The sequence below is a fragment of the Gopherus flavomarginatus genome, chromosome 3 (assembly GCF_025201925.1).
Source record: "Gopherus flavomarginatus isolate rGopFla2 chromosome 3, rGopFla2.mat.asm, whole genome shotgun sequence".
Lineage (NCBI taxonomy): Eukaryota > Metazoa > Chordata > Testudines > Testudinidae > Gopherus > Gopherus flavomarginatus.
The window spans coordinates 112,129,727-112,152,063 of NC_066619.1; the positions used below are offsets into that span (position 1 = coordinate 112,129,727).

The following is a 22,337-nucleotide window of genomic DNA, read 5'->3' on the forward strand; positions in this document are numbered from 1 at the left end:
CTGAAATATTGAGAACTGAGCTCTTACTCCCTAGAAAGTGAAAGCAACAGTGTTCTGGTATATTATCAGCAACCTTGAAAGCGCCTAATGAATAAAAGCTATTCATAAATAAAACAGTACAGAGCTGTGTGAATTAAAACATGATGAGAGCAAATATAGCATCTTCATATGTTATTCACAATTACATAATTAAGATTTAAACAAATATATTTAAAAAAGCTGTTAGGTAGCTAGCTTTTAAGACAGAGACAAAGTGGATTTTCTAAAGTTTCCCATTGATAGCCCATAACTGTTAATTATTCTAGTCCCATGAATGATGAACTGGAGGATCAGGCTACTGCTAAATGCAATTACTCCAACCCAATGTTTTCGTGTTTAAATTTCCTTTAACCATGTAAATTGTAGCTGCCTTAACCACCATGATGCACACAATTGTTTTATCTTATGCTTTGACTAGTGAATACTCTTAAAAAGAAACAGTATCAAATAGATCAGACAAATATATTTGTGTAGTTAACACTATGTGTATTTGTGTTTACTTTATCCTTGCAGGAAGAGGGCTGAATCTGACTCTAGAAAAAGCAGCATACCCAACAGCAAGGAAATTCCTTCTCATCATCCCACAGATCCAGTAGAGCTGCGACGCCTTAATTTTCAAACTCCAGGTAAGACGCAGAACTCTCCCATTTACAGCACTGTGACCATTCACGGTTTTCAACAATATTTCTTTAAATGGCATTGCTGCTAGAGAACTAAGTTGTTAAATGTTGCATTCTTTAGTTTTTACCAAGTTCTTTATATTGATTAATGATGAGATTTTGCAGTGTGTTTCTTACTAATAGTTTTGGGAATAATTTCTTCTAACTTCCGCAGTTTAAGCAAAATCCCATATTGAACTAATTAACGGAGACTCTATTAACTTAAGCACATTTTTTTCCTAGAAACAATTTATATATTCTAAATAACAATGAAGAATACTAAAAAAGATAGGGGGCTGGGAAATTATTTCCTCCCTATTTATTAATTGTGTGCATCTGACAATACTTTGTGTACAAATATTCCCTCTTTCCACTGCAGAGTCAGGTAGTCAGTTTCCCTTGGTTTTGTATGTGTCTTTTACATGGCAGAAAAGAAGAAAACAATTTTTAACATAGGAAAATATAACTGCAAGAGAACAAAAATTGGCTGCAAGTCTCTGGAGCAGGTGTTTTCCCTGAAACTATTTTTAACTCATTTTTGTTTAAATGACTAGATTTCTAGTTGACAGTGTCCCTTTCAGGGATTGGTTTACTAAAACTGTGAGAACCCTTTTATGGTGAAGGGTACTGCTTATAGGAATCATGCATACTTCTCAGATTCACTGTGCACAACACTGCAGTCTCTTTAAGTGTCTGGGCCATGCACCTTGTGGATGTGCAGAATAAAAAGGCAAGATTAGCTGGAAAAAATAGTCTTGTCTTCTAAAACAGGAGCAGTGTGTGAGGTCGAAAGGGTATATTTATATATAACTATTCCTGAGGTATAGGAATGGCATGTTGCAAAATATCTTTAAACCTGCTTTATATCCACTTTCCTCTTTTTAGTATGTTTAATCTTGTTTTCTTAATGGGAGTAACTTTGACAGCCAAGCACAGGATAAGAAGAAAATAATGTGAGTGGCAATGGAATTTTTATCACCCTTGTATAGATGGGTTGATATTTTATCTTTGGAATTTTCTTAATTTTGATGGTGATGTGTTTCAGTAGACTTTTTTTTTTAATCACAGTATGATTTAAATGAAGTTCCAAGCTTAATTCTGATTGATTGCTTTTACAATCTTCCTGATTTACCCATAACAATGTACAAAAATCAGTGCTGGTACTATAAATTCTGTAGTGTAAGACATGAACACAGTCACGCCTTCAGCAGCTACTAGTGAACTCCCTGACCAAGAAGATCCTACGTTTATTAAGCTCTTTGCTACAACACATTTTGGTCCTCTCTGGTAACTGTGGAAGGGGAGGAACTATGTAGCCACTTTTTTTAAGGCACTTTTATGCATTTAAATGCATAAAATCAGGAAATTAAATAGAGATCCTCAGAGATTTACTAAACCACACAATATATGCACACAATTTATCTCAAAAGAGTTAACTGAAGTCCCAGCACTTAGTCCTGACCTATTACTTATTAACGCTCTGTGATTTATCCATCATCTTTACTACATTCAAAAAACAGATAATGCAAAGGCGAGATTTTGTATACAAATGCACAAAAGTCAGAAAAAGAAAAAGTTATGGTTCTTACAGATTAACTCCCATCATATATGTTCTAAAACAGATTTCCAAATTCATTGCTCCCATAGGCGTAATGGGCAGTGTGGACGGTTTAATATTACTTCATACCATTTTCTTTTTTTTACTTTTGTGTGTTTAAATTTGTAGTCTTAATCTTGCATTTATGTTTAGTTTTTGTCATATTTTAAAATAAAGTAGGGGAAGAGGCTGCTCGTGCTTAATAACATTAGAATGTAATGCTGTACATTAGCTCTTGTAGACACTGTAGTTTTACCTCATTGCTCTGGAAAGAACTGGAGATGAGTGAATTTGGTCCTTTCTTTGCAACAGCTGTTGATGTGAGATAGACAGTTTTCAGTGAAGCAGGCTGTGAAGCCACAATTCATTGATATTATTAGACCTGTCCCTTGGCAACAAACCCTATTTGTAAAACGAAGTCTGATTTTCAGGCACTTGTGGCTTGCAAATAAAATCATTATTATTTCTATCGTGGTAGCACCATGGCCCCCCATCAAGGATCAGGAGCCCATTGTGTTAAGTACCATACAAACAAGCAACAAAGGAGACAGTTTCTGCCCTAGGCGGTTTGTCTTGTCCTGGTTTTAAAAGCATGTTAGAAGGTGTTACTAACACATCCTAAGGGTGAGATCCTGGCCCTGCTGAAGTCAGTGTCACTATTTCCATGAGGAAGCATAAACTCGTGTTTAATTCCCATTGACTTTAATGGAGCTATGATTTCACCATAAAACTATGTGTACAGAGCAAGTGAAGGTGCCATTATAGCATAGGTAGGCATACCTGTACTAGCTTTAATCTAGCTAGCATAGATAATAATAGTAGTGTAGACATTGTGGCATGGGCTAGCAACCTGTCAACAACACATTTTTAAATTCTACTCAAACACAAAGCCAGCAAGATGAAATAAAAAGAGGCCCTATGTTCATGGGAACCATATTTTTTGTCCTTCCACATTTTTCCCTTTAAAAAAAAATGGGCAGTAGAATGTGGGGCAGAGGATTGTGTTGTGTATATTTTATTGAAGCATTTACAATCTCCCTCATACAAAGGTCTTGTCTACACTATACAATTTTATCCCATCTGAACACAGTTACCAACAATTCTATTAAGTGATGCAGTGTCGAACGTGTTCTAGCAGTCGGTATGCACCAGGACAATAAAACTCCAGGGAGGCAGAGGATGTGAAGAGGATATTTATTTGTTTATTTTATTTATTTAGATTTTTGGAGCACCCACAGTGTGTTGGGTGCTTTCCAGACACAGATGAATACAAAATCTCTGCCACTGAAGGAGTACCATCAAAAATAATCATTTTGTTTCCTAATGAACTGATACTGTGGAGCAATTCAGGAGACAATTTGAACTTAAATTGAAATGTTTAGCTCACTAATCTCTTGTTTAATGTAGTTACTAATGGGGGTAGAGATCAAAAATAAATTAGACAATGTAAGGCAGAGGATCATTAACCCACCCCACCCCCAGTGTTTAAGGGGAAAACACATGCCTGTCAAAATAGAAATTTAGTAGATGTGCTTCCACTTGGAGATGATAATGGAGTGTGTACTGGAATTCCCTGTATTCATAACAACAAACCTTGATAAAGCGTAATGGGTGACAAATGCTTTGACTATTTGAAAGACTCAAAAACAATAACTTGTCAGATGCCCCAGACACAATTTTGCAAAAAAAAAAAATAATGTTTTTAATCTTAAACCTCAAATGTATTTTGTCTAAGGGTGGGTCAAGTGGGATGTGAATGTCAAGGTTTCACCCTATTGGATTAAGATGCATTTGAATTGCATACCATATGAGTAAAAGCACCTTTAATGTAACTGTTTTAATATAACCATTTGAAAGCAACTATGTGGACTGTGGCTAGTATTTATCTTCTAGTTCAACGTCAGGGCTTTTGTATTTTATTAATGATCAAGTTGAACCGGTGATGAAAATACTAATACAATATGAAGTCACCGTATGAATCTAAATTCAGAAGTGCCAGAACAATAAAGCTTTTAGTTTCCTATCACTTTTCTTCATGTTTTATCAGTAAAGAGTAGTGTTATTAGGATAATTCTCATTTTATTCTGAACACAGAGGATCATATTCATCTCTGGCTTCACTCCATTGCAACAAGCAGTTACACCATGGATAAATTTGGCACTGTGTCTTAACATAAGGGAATAGCCCACAGTTCTACATCTGAGAAGAAGATCCTGTCTCCATGTGTGCTTTCCATAGAAATGTACATTTGTTAGATGGGCCCATATGCCAGCAAGTGGGTCACATCTGTGCCAAGTTTTCTTTGAGTCAATATGAGAAAGCCCAATCTCCCAACAGCATAATGGATTTCAGTTTATAAGTCTATCATTTTCTAAAGGTGGAGGGGCAAGGGTGAAGGAGAGCCATAGTCTTGCTATTCTACCCCAAGTTTACTAGAAAATATGGCATTAAAATCATTAACCTGGAAAGCAAATTTTATAAATCACTAAGCCACGTGGACAAAGACTGGTGTGTCAGGGCAGGAACTTAATTACATCTTCACAAAAGATTTCAGCGAATGACATCTACAGGAAGGAGAAGCTCTGACTTACACAAAGTAAAGTGGCTGATTTGAAATTGTTTGAAATTTTCTGAGACCCAAGGCTCAGAAAAAGACTCCAATCTGCTTGTCAGCTGAGGAACAGGATTGATTTATTCCTGACAAGTCACTTTTTGTTTTTCATTTAAGTACAAAATGTGTCACACTCGTAAATAATTTGTGTAATTGGACACCAATTAAACAATTATCTCATTATAGCACATTAGTTAAATAAAAAGATGCTTGAAATTCAAGGAAAATAAAGAAAATTATAACAGCTTTGAATTCAAAGATTTACTCATGTTTACGTAAGTAAATCTTCACCGTATCCTTGTGGGGAGAGTTATTCAAGGAAGCTGCACCATTTTGTTTCCAAGATGAAAAAAAACAAAATAAAACAGGTCAACTGGAAAATAGCAAATTAAACACAAGGGGAAAATTGATGTTTGGATTTATACATCTGACTTGCAAGTTAGCAGGGCTATCCTCTCATTGTATACATGCAATTCCTATTCATATTCGTGAGAGTTATGTCAGCACTGAAGGGAGAATACAGGCTTGTCTGCTTGGGGAAATTAACCAGAATAGCTCACATTTGAACACCCTTTTCCAGAATAAAAGTCACTTTAATTCCAGAATCATTGCTCCGCTTTGGGAGTACACTAATTATTCTGGAATGGAGTTTATTTTATTCCAGAATAGTGTGTCTACCCAAGGAGCTGTTGTGGAATAACTATTGGAATGCTTTGGAGTAGCTATTCTGTTTTTTTTCCTCCATGTAGACAAACGCTGAACCTACTCCCTCAAGTTTATTTTTACTGTAGTGACTGTTAACAAAGAATACTATACTAAGCATACCCTCCTGGAGTTCTGATGGAAGACAAATTCCCATTGATCGCAGACCAGTATTGTTGGGCCTTTAATCTGTTGCACATGCTGTACACAAGTTTTGCATTTGTGTTTTTACAAGTTTTTGGCAGAAAAAGTGCCACTTTTATTGGTTCTCCTGTTGAAAGAAACATGTCATCATGATTTTTTTTGTTTTTCTATGGTATTATATCAAATACTTATTTCAATAAATGTGTCCTTAATGATCACAGATTATTAGTTAGATGTGTGCCTGTAATATAATTAATTTAATAAAGGTTTTTGTGTAAAAAAAAAAAAAGTCAAATTTCCAATATGTTTGTTTTTTAAAAGCAATTATTGTGTTATCACAGCTCAGTGTTCTATGTAATCTCTAATTTATTGTTTATTCATGAGGGGCTTGTAAATGTGGAGCTGCCTTCATATCTTGAGCAAGTTTTGAACCAAATGTGTGCTCCCTAATGATATTAAGACCACAAAACGCCTTGATCTTCTGTCTTATAAATGCATAGAAGCAACAAAATAGCAAATTAAAGGCTCCTTTTGTATTTCTTCTTGATTTATAGTACAATTCACCCCAATGCAGAGAGCCTACGTAAGGCCAGGTGCTTGGTTACATTCTGCATTAAGGGTGGAATCCTGGCCCCATTGAAATAAAGTTCAAAATCTCCATTGACTTTAGTGGGATCAGGCTTTCACCCATTGGATTTAAGTGTGGATTAAGTGATTGATGCAGAGGTCTGTTCACCTGCACTGGGGTGAATTTTGCCCTTACTCTCCCTATTGTGCCTAAGTATTGTATCCCATATAGTATACCATGTTCCTCTAATTAGTGGTACATTTACCGCAAGACAAGCAGAAGATATTTCCACTTTACTGGAATCACAAGCTCTCGTTTAATTCTTTTTTGAGGGACACAATTATGCAGTATAAAATCACTCACTTTTTTGCAATCCTCCGCAGTACATAGGCACAAGGGCTGGTTATGTATGGAAATTCAGGTGTAACTTTGCATGATGTTGTCTTCATTGATATGAGTCAGGTCTTTGACGATATTTTAACATTTCTGTGTGCTTTAATTTCTTATCTTTTTTGTCATTTGAATAAAAAAGAAAAACAAAGCATGTCATTGGCATGTTATTCTTTTAGACCTACTAAGCATGTCAGAGGGCCTGTTCAGATGTAATTGCATTTTGTCTTATTATTTTTAATACATGTTCATAGCATATATGAAGCAAAAGTATGCATTCTGCAGGGCTGCCGAAAGTGAGGGGCAAGTGGGGCAATTTGCCCCAGGCCCCGCAGGGGCCCCCATGAGAGTTTTTCGGGGCCCCTGGAGCGGGGTCCTTCACTCGCTCCGGGGGCCCCGGAAAACTCTCGCAGGGCCGGGCCCCCGGAGCTTCTTCCACTCCGGGTCTTTGGCAGCAATTCGGTGGAAGGGGGCCCCTGCCGCGAGTCTTTGGGATACTTCGTCAGCGAGTCCCAGAGCAGAAAGACCCCCTGCTGCTGAATTACCACTGAAGTGGGGGCCACGCACCGCCGAAGACCCCAGGCCCCCTGAATCCTCTGGGCAGCCCTGGCATTCTGTATTGTAAAGCCATAGAAATAAGTCTGATCAGCAACCTTTTGTGTAGTGTTCTGTGTGTCAAATTTTGCCCTAGGTGCACACAACCCATGTTGATGTCAATAGGAGCCTCCTGTATGCACCAGGGACAGAATGTGGCCTTAATGTGCACCCATAGCATATAATATAATATCTCTTTAAGAACTGTGGATGCATATTAACAAGAGTACATATCTATTTGATATGGATGCATAGAATGAGAACATAGCAAAAGACCTTCAGAAATGAAAAAGTAATTATTTGTCACCTCAGTATTGCATCTGTTGTGTCTTTAAAAATAATAGCCCTACCAAATGCTATTATTGCACTTTGTAAGCTGACTGTAAAATATTAGTTAAAGAATTTTAAGTATTGTTCAATTATAGGATCATAAAATGAGTCCTGGCAGAAGGGGTTTATGTTCAAGTAAGAGCCAGCCAATTAATTTTAAACGTTATCTGTAAGTTTCCTGCTTAGAAAAGTTTTATGCCAAGTTTCACTCTGCACCAAATGTATACTACAAAATCATCCTTTAGAAATGTATAGTGAGAAATGTAAATGGTAATAGATGCTCAACTTTAGAAGTGCAAATGGGTACCTCTGTAATGATGGTTATAAATAAGACCAGTTAAAAAAGGACTAACTATGATTTGATTAGTCAAATAGCCTAATAATGTATCCACAATTTCTGACTCTTTAAAATGACTAAATACCCTTCACACTGAGCTAAGTATTGAGATCCAAGTTCACGGTGTTGTTGAAAAGGATAGGTTCACTAATTAACAGAGACACCCACCTTCTTGTTTACAGTAGAGAGATTGGACCTCTGGATATTTTCTTCTGAGTACGGTTTCCAGGCAATGGTTTTGTGCATGTCAGAAGTGCACGTGTGTGTGTGTATGATTGATTGATTATGATGGCCTTCTACTACTGTTACTAATTTGTTTCCCGTTTCCGATTGGCTTTACTTTTTACAGCTTTGAGCAGTAATTCAGTCCCCTACGCTTCCCTGATTGGCTCTGTGTCCTCCCTCTCTAGCCAAACTACCACTCAGTCCTTATATGATAATAACTCTCTCCCACGATTCGCTCGAAAAGGTCTAAACATCTTTGTCTCTATTATTTTCTTTGTTCAAGCACTGTTTTAGATGTACATCAGTCCACCTCCATTTCTGGATAAGTCTAGAGTTTTCTTGTGCCTTTTCACTCCCATACTTTTCATTGGGGTGCTTGATCTGGATCAAATCAGTTTAATTATTAAAAGAAGTCACCCACCCTTTCAAAAATGAATGTAACATAGCCCTTAATTTGACAGCTGAGAAAATGGGAGACTCCAGAACGGATATAGATAGAGTTTTGGCTACTAATTTTGTACCTATAACTTCCAAAAAATATCCCCAATATTCCTGGATCCTCCCCTTAGTTCAATTGACTGGCAGCATGTCATACAATCTATAATAAAACCTCACAGTGGCAGAATCATTGTGCAGGTAGCATTTGACTAAATGAGTGTAGCATTTCTGTGTAATGTACAAGGCTCAAATGATTAGGATCAGTGCTGCTGGTCCTTCCTATGTACTGAAGTTTATTAATTGGTTACTGAAATACCACAAAATCATTTAATGAAGTGACCATATCATAATCCCATGGTCATTGAATGGTGTGGTAGTAAATGCAAGTTAGGTGTCCCACAGAACACTCCTGAGATTCATGGTGACAAAGCAAACTGAAATGTGCAACATGGCTTCCACTTTGAGCCCCCTGTAGTCATCATTGTTTTCTTTTGTAATTTCAACAGATCCTGGGGTTCACTAGTTTAAATTTTCTAGCCAGCTGTGGTTTCTCCCTGCAAGTGGTTATACAGGCTATTATGTTCTAGGCCTGGTAAAAGTAAACCTGAAGAAATAAATGCAAGCCATTTTGGGGCGGGCCAAATAAACTAATTGGTTGGAAAAACATGGCCACAAGGAGTGGGCTGGCAGATCTTCAGCTGGCAGGCTGTGCTAGTTGGCCCCACATCTCTTTCTGCCTTTTTTCTCTCCCTCTCTGTTCCTTCCTCCCTTCTTCTCCTCCCTATCCCCATCTTTTTTCCTCTCTCTCTTTCACTTTCTCTTTTGTTCTGTATCTTCATCAACAGACAAAGATGTTTACACCTGAAGTAGATTGTAGGTACTTTTGGGGGTTGATAATGGGGCTGGGGGGAAGATCATTTTAAAGTACTAGTGCAGACAGATATGTGTTTCCAGCTGAATTGTACAACCCCTTTCTCTACAATCTGCTACTAGTGAAAACATTTTTGAAGCTCTAGTTGTCTGATGTCTAATCTTGTCTTTAGTGACTGTTGTCTATAAGCAGTGATGCATGTTACTCTAGTCATACATAGTTGCATGTGAATGTCAGTCATCTCTAACCTTCATAAAATATTAAAGCTATCTTAAAGTATTCCTGATCTGATTTAGTCAGAATGTATAGTCAGTCCTTCAGTCCTTGAAACATTGTTATTAGTCCTTTCTAACTATCTAGCTATCCATTTCATTTTTATTTTTATTTTATTAATTTATTTGGGATTTTTTATTTTATTGTATTTTATACCATTTCCTTTGCAGGTTCAGGTGTCTCCGGTTACCCTGGTAACCTTCATTCTCCAAGTTAGTTTTCCTTGATTATGCATAAGTCACTTTGTTTTCTGTCAAAATACTATTCTTTCCCCTTTAGGCCTCTTTCAGTGTCTATTTTCTCAGCTCACCTTACATCATCTAATTCAACACAGTTTCCATTTCATACAGTGCAGGAGAAGGAGTTTGAAATGACATTAAGAGTCATTACTCAAAGCAGAAGTCAACATCAGGTCTATCTGTCTCATTTTTTCTTGCCTAGCTAACCTCATTGACTCATGGCACAATAACACTTTCTTTTACACTAGGAATGTTAGCTTTGGGAATATGCTTGGTGACTTTTTTTTTTATTTGACTTCAAAGCTCATCTCTCCAGAGCATGTCCTGCTTTGAGTAACCAAACTATCTGCCTGCTTCTTTCACATACAACATCTTTTCAACTTGCATATTTCTAGCCATTCTAACTACTGTATTCTCTAAATTTTAGAATGATGCAATCTCTTTGATTTATTTTAAATTCTGTTTTCGTTCTCTCTCTTTCAACAGGTATGGCTAGCCATCCTCCAATACCTATCTTGGAACTTGCAGATCACATTGAAAGATTGAAAGCTAATGACAATTTGAAGTTCTCACAAGAATATGAGGTAATTTTCTCAATGTTCTCTTTGTTACTATTCTTAACATTATCCCTGGTTTCCTCTTTTCTATCCTCATATGTGATAATTATACCCCTGGATTATTTCAGTTTTACATACCATTAGAGCCATGATGGGGCAGGTGCCTTTGTTAAACTGACTGATGTAGTGATGTGGCTACTTTGCTCATAGGAGATTCCTTTTCATAAGGTTGTTTGTCATATATACTTTAACAGTACATGCACCAAGTAGTGTACAAATTATACAATGCTTGGACTATTTTGAATACGTGAACTCCGGTTGATTATAGGTTAAGAGCACCCAAGTTCCTTTCAGAATTTTTATGGATAAGGATCATTCGTGGCACACATTAGCAAGACAGATACAATACCAGCTGCAGTGGGGGAATTATGGTCCATTGTGTCAGTGTTGCATGGATTAAATATTCTGTAATTGCCCGAAGTCATGACTGAGCATATAGCAGCTCCAAGCCATTGTCATCTGTCCTTTCAATAATCCATAAATTGTGGGCTGTAATAGTACAATGGAATGCAACAGGAACAGCGAAACCAATTATGGGCCAGCATGTCAATAATCCATGGAGACGTGAATAGACACTGCAGACAGCAATGACCTCTCATGTCAATAAGTTTTGGATGAAGGGACTTTAATAGCATCCATTAAACACAATAAACCATAATTGCTCCTTCAAGGCCAATTATGGTCTGTCGTGTCCATCAGACCAGGAGTTCTCCTTTAGTATGGTTATGGTGTGTCCTACCAGTGATCCATGAATTAAGGACTCTCTGAATAGTCATTGATACAGTGCTCCCTTTACAGTCTGTCATGTCAATAGTTAATGGTTTAAAACTCCTTTAGAATGCCATGACATGGTAGACCATAATGGCAGTGAAGAAACCATTACTACCCAGCTAGCTAGCTGTCATACACCTAGGATACTGTGGGTCCAACATAAATAATTATTCTTATCTACTCTCAGATATCTCGTAATTGATATAATTTGTAATGCACCTATTTCTTTAGTGTCCAGGCCCCACAGATTAAGCATTGACACTCTCAAGAGTGACAGCACTGAGGCAGACCTTTACAAGCTTCTACAAGTTAACATTTCATTTTCTGTGGAGTGAATTGCTTGTTTACAAGAGGACAGGCTGAAAGCACCATTTATTAATTTTATTTTATAAAGAGCTTTTGTATAACCTTTTGCATAATTATTTTTCCTCATTAACATCGCTTTAAAGCTAACTCCAAAGGTTGGAACATGTAAATACACAGTGTATTTAAATAACTTGGGCAGGAAAGATTTAAACATTTACTGAGCATTTACTATTACAGTACAGAACTACGCTTGCTTTTCATCTGATGATACACTGTTAAAAACTACCTAAAGACTACTCTGAAAAATAATCTTGTTACCATCAACAGAAAATGCAGACTGTGATTCAGAAAAATAAGTTTATTTGCACAGCATCTCAGGGTTCCTATTTAATGCCACAGTCACCAAAATGCAGGAGTGAATTTTTATTGTACTATATGAATCTATAATGTTCTTGATTTTGGAGACTGCAATATAAAAAGAGTGAAAGCAGATATTTTATCTGTCATTTAGTATCCTAAACTTGGCAATCATTTTCTTCCTTGTTCAGAAACACCTGCTAAAACTCACAATAATATCTTTGTATAAATTCTGAAATATGCATCTCATTGTCACGTTCTATTTCAATTCACCTGAGTACAGAGACTCACAATGTAAATCTTGAAATCAAGCAGTGAAATGTACTGGATATAAGAAAATATTTTGAACCTTTAGAAAATTGAGGTGTTTGAAACTACCACTTTTCTCTGCACAAATACTCACCACTTTTAGCTGCGAACCCACTCTAACTTCACTGTGAATAAAACAATAATTTAACCCCAAAGGAAAAAATACCCTCAGGCTGTTCTAACTTGGCACAGGAAGACCATCGCTGTATTAAGGCTATAGGAAGATCTAGGAGATGGAGAGGTGAGCTTTAACCAGTGTGTGGATTGGCTGCACTCCAACATCTGAGCCTTGGGTTTTGTGAGTTGCCTTAGTGAAGACAGTCATGCCATCTTGTAAGAGTTTGCTTCAGTTCTATTCAGACAATGGGCCAGATTCTGAAGCCAGTGAAAATTCTACCTGAGTAAGGAATTTGGATTTTGGCTTAATGTAATGCCAGGCTCTTAATTGGAAAGTCAACATTCATCATAAAAAAGTCAACATTTGCTAACAGATTCCACAATTATTTCCTATTCTAAGTATAAGGAAATGTCATAGCTTCTCAGAAACAACTGTGCTGGCAACACTGTTTTTTAATAAATAACTGACACTATAGCAATTCACATTTTTTGGTACAATGTGTATTAAAGTACAGAGTCCAGGCATTGATTCGCCAACATTTCTTTAGCATTGTGCAGAGATGATACACTGAAGTATAAGATTGAATGTAATTTAACAGCCTTGCTGTTTCATATATGTATGTTCTTTAAATCAGTAAAAGAACCCAGAACCTTAGCCAGTTACAGCCAGTGCCCTGGGTTATTTTTCATTCTTGTATCGCTTCTGTCAGATACCAACAGCTGGCTCTCCTACAGCTTCATACTGTTTTGTGTATCTGCCCAGTTCTCTACTTAATATTCTAGCAAAGAAGAGTAGGTATTTAGCATTGAGCAGTTATAAAATCAGCATTTAAACATGAGCAGCAGTAGGGAAGTCAGGCTTCCCACTCATTATGCCCCTAATGTACCTCAACCCTAATCTATAGAGATTGCCTTTTAAGATCTTTCTCTATGTCCACCCGATCTGTGGTCTCTCTTTTGTTGAGACAAGGGTATTAATTAGTGAAACTGAATTTTGTAATGTAGACTAGGAAGTGTGGACTAAGACTTCCAACCAGTTTTACTTGTGGAACTGAACAGATGGTAACACTTCAGTCGATATCAATTCAAGCTAATCTCAAACTTCTGACTTATTAAGTGAAAGGGGCTATATCCTAGAGTCAGTCTATTGAGCCATCCGGTCTTCTTAGAGAAAGAGAAAAGTAACAAATTATGGCCTGAGTAAGTTACCTTTAATTTTCCTGAGAACAAACAAAACCCCCTCTTGTTATTTCCACTTTTGAAAAACAATGCAAATGTGATTTTACTTTTCCCAAACAGTTCCATGATCAGTCTAGATTTTTTGGCTCTGCCTTGCTTCCAGTAACATTCCATGATTCGTTCTTCCTTTTAGTTCGTGAAAATTCTTAAAATTTTATTGAAGGGGTTCTTCTGACCTGAATTAAACCAAGAAGACCTAGAGCTTCATATGAGCAGGGATTGATGAACTGATTCCATAAAAATTCACATCTTCCTGATCATAAGCTCCTCATAGGGCTTTGAAGTACAATGAAACTTCTTTAAGGTTGAGCTTCATTTGGATAAGAATAATATCTTAAATAAGTTTGCCCACCCAGCCAGCTTCAGCTACATCCCCCTAATTATCTGCACATTACTTGCACCTCATATCCCATATCCAAAGACACCTGCTCCTGGTAGGATGCCTATTACTTTCTCCTTCTCAGCTACTATTTCATTTCCTTTTCCATCCCTTTTTTGTGAATTCTTCTCCCTTCTTCCTGTTCAGCTTCTCCTAAGTCCAGAGATCAGCCTCCTAGTTTGTTCCAGCTGTCTCTTGGCCCTCTTTAATCCACAGTGCTTCTCTGCTATCTGACACAAGGAAAGAATTAGAGTCAAAGATGTAAATGATTTAGATAATGGCATAGAAAGTACATGTATAAAGTTTGCAGATGATACCAAACTGGAGGGGTTGCAAGTGCTTTGAAGGATAGGATTAAAATTGAAAATAACCTGGACAAACTGGAACAAACATCATTCTGGAATGTATTAGCAGGGGGTTTGTAAGCAAAACACGAGAAGTAATTCTTCTGCTCTACTCCACACTGAATAGGCCTCAGCTGGAGTATTGTGTCTAGTTTTGGGTACCAGATTTCAAGAAAGATTTGGACAAAATGGAGAAAATCCAGAGAAGAGCAACCAAAATGATTAAATGACCTGTGAGGGAAGATTGAAAATTTGGGTTTGGTTAATCTGGAGAAGAGAAGACTGAGGGAAGGACGTGATAACAGTTTTCAAGTACATAAAAGGTTGTTGGGAGGAAGAGGAGGAAAATTTGTTCTCTTTAACCTCTATGGTTAAAACAAGAAGTAATGGGATTAAATTACAGCAGAGGCATTTTAGGGTGGACATTAGGAAAAGCTTCCGAACTGTCAGGGTGGTTAAGGACTGGAATAAATTGCCTAGGGAAGTTGTAGAATCTTCATCATTGGAGATTTTTCAGAGTATATTAGACAAACACCTGTCACGAATGGTCTAGCTAATGTTTAGTACTGCCATGAGTGCAGGAGATTGGACTAGATGACCTCTTGAGGTCCCTTCCAGTTCTATGATTCTATGTTTGAACTCAATCTAGAGGCAGGTGACAGGAGCGGTGACAGGCCTAAAGAGAACCAATTTCATAATAAGAGAATCTCTTGATAAGGTAAAACATGTGGGAGAGGGACCTATGAAGCAGACGCTTCTGGTTTTTTGGCTGGGTAAGGATGAGTATGTGGAGAAAAAAAAACAAATCTTAGCCAAGGTGTGAAAACCTATAGGCTTTGGCCAGTCTTGGCAATGTGTTATGAGTTTATTACTTAACATACAGTACCTTTTAGATTGTCTGTCTTTAATATAGGATTTCAAGCTTACAGTATCATCATTTTCAGCTTCCTTAATGAACTTCCCCAGTATTCAGAACTCCACATTATTCCATGTTCCTCTGTCAATGCTCCTCTAGTCTTTTCATCTGCATTTTCTCCTGCCTTTTAATTAATAGAGTTATAGTGTCTTTTAGTGCAGAATTGCACCCAGTTACATTGGTCTCCAGTCCCTGTCCATGTCTCCTCACCTGCAGCAGGACTTCTGCGTCCTGGTTTGCTCTCCTTCCTTCTCTGGCAAACAAGAGCTCTGATACCCTTTTGTCCCCACCAACAGCTCGAAGAAAGTAATTTCCCATTTGTCTTCATGCTGATGTACCCCTGTTAGCAGGTGCACTTCCTAATGTGAATTGCCTAGGGAGATTGTAGAATCCATCAACCTCCCAATGTTCCTCCTGCTGGCGTAGCACAAAGCTTCCCAATGACTATCCCCAAACCTTGACACGTGGCCAAATTCCAAGTCAGAAACACATAAAGTCATAGTCTCACTTCTGTTTATGCTGTGCTGACTGCCCACTTCGCAGTTCTACCTGTCCCATCTCTCTGAGGGAAATATGAGGTAGATGTGTACGACTCCCAAACCCACACTTCCTTTCATATAACTTTTCCTTGCCTGTTCCTATTTTTCAAGGGAGGACAAGTTTCTAAGTGTCGTAAGAGTTAATAATCTTCTAATTTGGTTGTCTGATGTTTTGTTAGTTGGGTTCCAGGAAGGCATTTTGGAAGGGTGAGGTTGTATATTTTGTTTTGCTCACCAGAAAGTTCATTTCTACCTCACACAATTGTAATTTTTTATTATATTTTACCTGTTAAATTGGTATCATATTTCAGTTGCCTTGTAACAAAGTGTTATATTTCCACATTACACTTGCACATCATTTATGTCACAGACTTCTTTTGAATTCCCTAATTTAAAGACAAGACTCATGACCCAAATTGATTACTACAAATCTTTTGGGGCTTTCACAGTTTCAGTAGGGGTTTCATGCAATGCAGGGCCTCATATGAATTTGACAGCTGTTAAGCAGAAAGCTATATTCATTTAGAAACTCATCTTGTCTCATAATTCTTCTTTAACATAATCTGTAGAATTTAGTAATACAAAGGTGTCACAGAATGAACCTGAATTGACACATTCATATGTTACCGTGCACACAATACACTGAACATAATATTTTTCTGCTACCACATAGCACACAAAATATAACACTGCACAGGTTTTTATTTGCTGCTTGAATAGTTTTAGTCTGAGGCCTTTAGTCTGTAATTTAGACAGGTGTCTGGCAGTTATACCCTTAGTGCATTAAGAAAGTGGATCCAGGTAGAAAATATTGTGCAGCCTCAGATCTTTGTTTTGGTGTGAGAATCTGCCATATAATGTATACTAATAGCAATAGTGCCCTATCTCTGCCTCTCTGAGTGTCTTAGTCTAACTGGTCAGAGGGATTGTGTATCATTTTAATGTTTGTTTTCATCAGGCTTTGTGGTACAGATTACAATCAGCCCTTTGCTTTGCCACTGAGTGTTGGAGAAGATGAAGTCACATTCTGGCTTAATGTCAGACTGTCATAATGTCAGAAGGCTTGCCATAGTTTATCAGTATCAGTGGATTAGATTTGTGTTGAAAGGATCATTTATTTATTAAAGAAAATTTATCTTAAACTTTTACTTTTAAGTGACAGAAAGCTAACCACTGTACTCCTACAGTACAATATATTGCAAAAACATATATAAATCTGGTACTGATATGAGATTATTACAAAAAATCAGCAGCTAAATAAATCCCTAGCAATGAAACATCGACATTTAATCACCTTAAAAATACAGATAACATAGACCAATATGCAAAAATCCATTTCTTCTTGGCAAAAATTCCTGTTTTGGTTTTATCTTTACTGTTTTTTTTATTATTTACTATAATACTGCAAATAGCATAGATTGGTTTTCTATAATCTTACATTGTAGGATGTTCTCCAGTTATTAAGAAACATTTAGTGTACTCAGTGAACAGTTGTCTGCCTTTTTTATTAAAAGCACATATGCTATGGCATTCATAAAAGTTGCTTGGTGTCTGTTTCTACTTACAGCAGTATCTGAGCCACTAGGAGAAGTAGGATTAGCATAGGTTTGGAAAAAAACCAGGAATTTGAAGTGGCAATTATTGGTATGTTTTCTGTTTCCTTCTATGTTACCAGTGCCCCTTGTATTAGAAGCACTTGGTTGTGCATATCTGATTAAAAAACATTAATGGTACAAGAAAGCTGTTCCCATTTTATGATGCTAGTGTTTGAACTGGCACGTATTACCATTTTGACAGGAAGCTCCACTTTCATACAGCCATGTGGGCTGTTTAAGTAGCCAAATTACTTCTGTAAATATTATTTATTTTTTCATAGAATTTTAGGACTGGAAAGGGACCTCGAGAGGTCATCTAGTCCAGTCCCCTGCACTCGTGGTAGGTCTAAGTATTATCTAGACCATTCCTGACAAGTATTTGTCTAACCTGCTCTTAAAAATCTCCAATGATGGCAATTTAAATCTCCCTAGGCAATTTATTCCAGTGCTTAACCGGCCTGACAGGGAATTTTTCCTAATGTACAATCTAAATCTCCCTTCCTGTAATTTAAGCCCATTGCTTCCTGTCCTAGCCTCAGAGGTTAAGAAGAACAATTTTTCTCTCTCCTCCTTGTAACAACCTTTTATGTACTTGAAAACTGTTATCGTGTCCCTTCTCAGTCTCATGTTTTCCAGATCAAGCAAACCCAATTTTTTCAATTTTCTATCATAAGTCATGTTTTCTGCCCTTTAATCGCTTTTGTTGCTCTTCTATGGACTTTCTCCAGTTTGTCCATATCTTTCCTAAAATGTGAACTGGACGAAATACTCCAGTTGAGGCCTAATCAGCGTGGAGTAGAGTGGAAGAATTACTTGTCATGTCCTGTAAAAGCAGCAAGGAATCCTGTGGCCCCTTATAGACTAACAGACGTTTTGGAGCATGAGCTTTCGTGGGTGAATACCCACTTCGTCAGATGCTACCCCTCTGATACTTGTCATGTCCTGTTTACAACACTTCTTGTCATACATCCCAGAATGACGTTTCCTTTTTTCTTTTTTTTTTTTTTGACTATTGTTACACTGTTGACTCATTTTTAGCTTTTGGTCTGCTATGACCCCCAGGTCCCTTTCCACAGTACTCCTTGCGAGGCAGTCATTTCCCATTTTGTATGTGTGCAACTGATTGTTCCTTCCTAAACGGAGTACTTCGCATTTTTTCCTTATTGAATTTCATCCTATTTACTTCAGGCCATTTCTCCAGTTTTTCCAGATCATTTTCAATTTTAATCCTATCCTCCAAAGCACTTGCAACCCCTCCCAGCTTGGTGTCATCCACAAACTTGATAAGTGTACTCTCTATGCCATTATCTAAATCATTGATGAAGATATTGAACAGAACCAGACCCAGAACTGATCACTGCAAGACCCCACTTGTTATGCCCTTCCAGCATGACTGTGAACCACTGATAACTACTCTCTGGTAATGGTTTTCCAACCAGTTATGCACCCACCTTGTAGTAGCTCCATCTAGGTTGCATTTCCCTAGTTTGTTTATGAGGTCATATGAGATAGTATCAAAAGCTTTACTAAAATACATGTCTACCGCTTCTCCCGCATCCACAAGGCTTGTTACCCTGTCAAATAAAGCTATAACATTAGTTTGACATGATTTGTTCTTGACAAATCCGTGCTGACTGTTACTTATCACCTTATTATTTTCTAGATGTTTGCAAATTGATTGCTTAATTATTTGCTCCATTATCTTTCCAGGTACAGAAGTTAAGCTGACTGGCCTGTAATTCTGCAGGTTGTCCTTATTTCCATTTTTATAGATGGGCACTATATTTGCCCTTTCTCCCATCTTCCATGACTTTTCAAAGATAATTGTTAATGGATCAGATATCTTCTCAGTCAGCTCTTTGAGTATTCTAAGATGCATTTAATCAGGCCCTGGTGACTTGGGCAGCATACTTCCCAGTTTGCCATGTCAGGGTGACAAATGGGTGCCTTCATCTCCCTTAGAAGAGATTCACCAACCACCACTACCCTACGTTTCCCCCTGGGAGTGGTTGTTACAATCCTCCCAGCCTTGGGGCTGATTTCTCATTGCTTGTTGCCAGGGCAGCATATCGGTTTTCCATCACCATGGTGGGTGGGTTGGGAGTAGGGGTGGAGCACTGCCTGCAGTCAGAATTAACAAGCAGCCAGTGTCATCCTTGTGACAGAGCCATATCTCCTCCCCCAGTGGTGTGACAGCAGTCGTCTGTAACTGGATAGTTTCCTCAGCCTTGGATGTCTCCATATGAATACCCTTGAGGAATTCCTTGTGGGCACAGATGTTCCTCATCCTAGCCACCTCCTCTTGTAACTCTTCTACCTATTTGCTGAGAGGCTCCACCAGCAGGCACCTTTCACACTGGCTGGTCCCCCCAATCTGACTTTCTCTGAGTCGGAAATGCAGGCCACAGTCTTTGCAAAGCCACACCAGGATCTGGGTAGAGGCATCCATGGTTAAGTTGTCTGTCTGGATACAGGCACAGGAGACAGGAAGAGCATTGGCATTGGTAATGCAACCCTTCCTAACCACTGCAATATTATGTCTTCTTCCCACCAACTCCCTCTCAAACTCTCCTGTTTGTGGGCCCCTGTTCGCTAGCTCCCCTCAATCGCTTAGTCTCTGGCTTTTAAGGCCTTCTCCCCTAGGTTAGCCCTACTCCCTCATTCATCACATGGGGAAGGGTGATCAGCTGATAGAGGCTGATCAAAGATGATAAAGGATGATCCAGGGAACAAAGGCTCAAACAGTCCCCAGACACACAATCCCAACTGACCCAGTAACTGAAATAACCTGATAAAGAAAGAAACACAAACAGCCAAGCAAACTCACTCACCCCAAGGTTAGTACTCGCACTTTGTTCGTTCAGCAGGGGGGACTCCTTTTCCCTGTCTCAAACTCTGCAGTTTGTGGTCCCCTGTTTGATTTTATATTGGTGTTTAACTACAAATAATAACACTACTACTGGGTGAGTATGTTGGGTAGGGAGAAGGTGAGAAATAGCTCATTTCTTCTTACAGCAAGAAAAGTAATTCACAGAGGGATTGTGCCATCAACTGTAGATAAATCTGAGGATTTAGTAAAAAATATTTAAAGATTTACTTGTAGTGTTAGAGAATCTACTGAGAAAATCAGAGGTGACTCTGGAAAGATTATAAAATGTATACTTTAGTATATATTTTGGTTCAGTTATGGATATTTTATTCTTATTCAGATGAAACTTTGTTTTGTAAGTCATAGTGTATCAGGAAAGACTTCATTAATCATTAGTCTTTGTTTGTTTTTTAAAAAGCAGAATTTGCAAATTCTTAAAAGATACAGTGAAATTTTAAAGAGGAGCTAGTGTCTCGTGAATTGAAAAATCTTCAGTTTAGGAATAACTATGCTTATACCATATACTATATAACATAGATCATCAATATGTTTTTTTCTTTATCACTAAAAATATTTGCATGAAACTAGGATGTTTGTTCCTCAAGCGTTCATCTGCTCCTGCTATTATTTTCTACCTGAAGTGATGCATAATCCTCTGTTTTCAGCATATAATAATTTCCCCAGCAATCAATTATGATATCAGGAACAGAGGATTATAATTTTATGTGAGAAATAAACATGAACTCATAAGGCTGAGATAAGAGAAATACAGAAAAATATAAGTGAAAACAGTAGGCCTGTTTTTAAGATCAATATTTTTCTATGAGGCATAAGCTTCCCTTTAAAGACTGATACAGTTTCAGATATTTTATGGATCAGGAGACCGTCCTAATTTTTTTTCTCCTGTTTTATACTCTTGTGCTATATTTGGTGTATACCAGTGGTTTTCAACCTTTCCAGAATACTATACCTCTTTCAAGAGTCTCATTTGTCTTGCATACCCCAAGTTTCACCTCACTTAAAAATTACTTGCTTACAAAATCAGACATAAAAATGCAAATGTCACATTTATTACTGAAAAATTGCTCATTTTCTCATGTTTACCATATTTATGAAATAAATTGATTGGAATATAAATATTGTACTTACAGTTCAGTGTATAGTATAGAGCAGTACAAAACAAGTAATTGTCTGTGAGAAATTTTAGTTTGTACTGACTTTGCCAGTGCTTTTTATATAGCCTGATGTAAAACTACACAAATATCTAGATGAGTTGATGTACCCCTTGGAAGATCTCAGCGTACCCACAGTGGTACTCATATACCTGTTTGAGAAACACTGATATATACCTCATTTTTAGGCTCCACACTGATTAGTTTTTTCTGGTTGAACACAAGTGTTACATTGGCACAGCTACATTGATGCAGCTGCATGTCTTCGGTGAAGACACTCAGTTCCGAGTGGAGAGAGCTCAACCCCAGGCTCCTGCGCTGGTGTTAACTTGAGCTGTTATTCTGAGTTAAAAGCTGAGCTGTTATATCTTCACTGATATACTAACTCAGATTAACTAACCCAGGTTAAGAACACATCGTTTTTTTGGCCATGTAGACAAGTGGATGGGGAGGAGCAGTGAATTGGCAAACCTTTGCTTCAGGACTGTGTCGAGCTGCAGCTTGATTCTCTGACTTTATTGCTATTGAAACAGCCATCATCTATTTATTTTTTCTTGATAATGTATTGCTAAGAGATTTGGTGTAATGCTTGAAGACATTCATTAGGAATTCATCAACGTGACTGTTCAGTGTCCAGCTGTGCATTTTGGGCCCAGCCCTGCATTCCTTGTATAACCCAAATTTGCATTGTGTGTGCAAGAGAATGGGGGTGTAAGGCTCCAACTCTCTCAATAATAGCAGCCTTTACTGTTTAATGTGCAAGCCCCAATGTGTTAGGAAAATCTAATTC

The 22,337-nt window shown here is 37.7% G+C and overlaps 1 protein-coding gene across 45 annotated transcripts in view; it reads left to right on the top strand.

Annotated features, from left to right (window-relative positions):
- Window positions 1-22,337, top strand: part of PTPRD (protein tyrosine phosphatase receptor type D) — a 1,732,597-nt gene that overhangs the window by 1,620,023 nt on the left and 90,237 nt on the right. For 26 of the 45 annotated variants that reach the window (XM_050942985.1, XM_050942987.1, XM_050943011.1 and 23 more), the window contains 3 exons: window positions 553-665; window positions 8,321-8,440; window positions 10,504-10,601. In XM_050942985.1, coding sequence (XP_050798942.1) covers window positions 553-665; window positions 8,321-8,440; window positions 10,504-10,601 — 331 coding nt within the window. The remainder of the gene's footprint in view (window positions 1-552; window positions 666-8,320; window positions 8,441-10,503; window positions 10,602-22,337) is intronic. The other 19 variants (XM_050942995.1, XM_050942996.1, XM_050942999.1 and 16 more) reach the window with 1 other exon arrangement.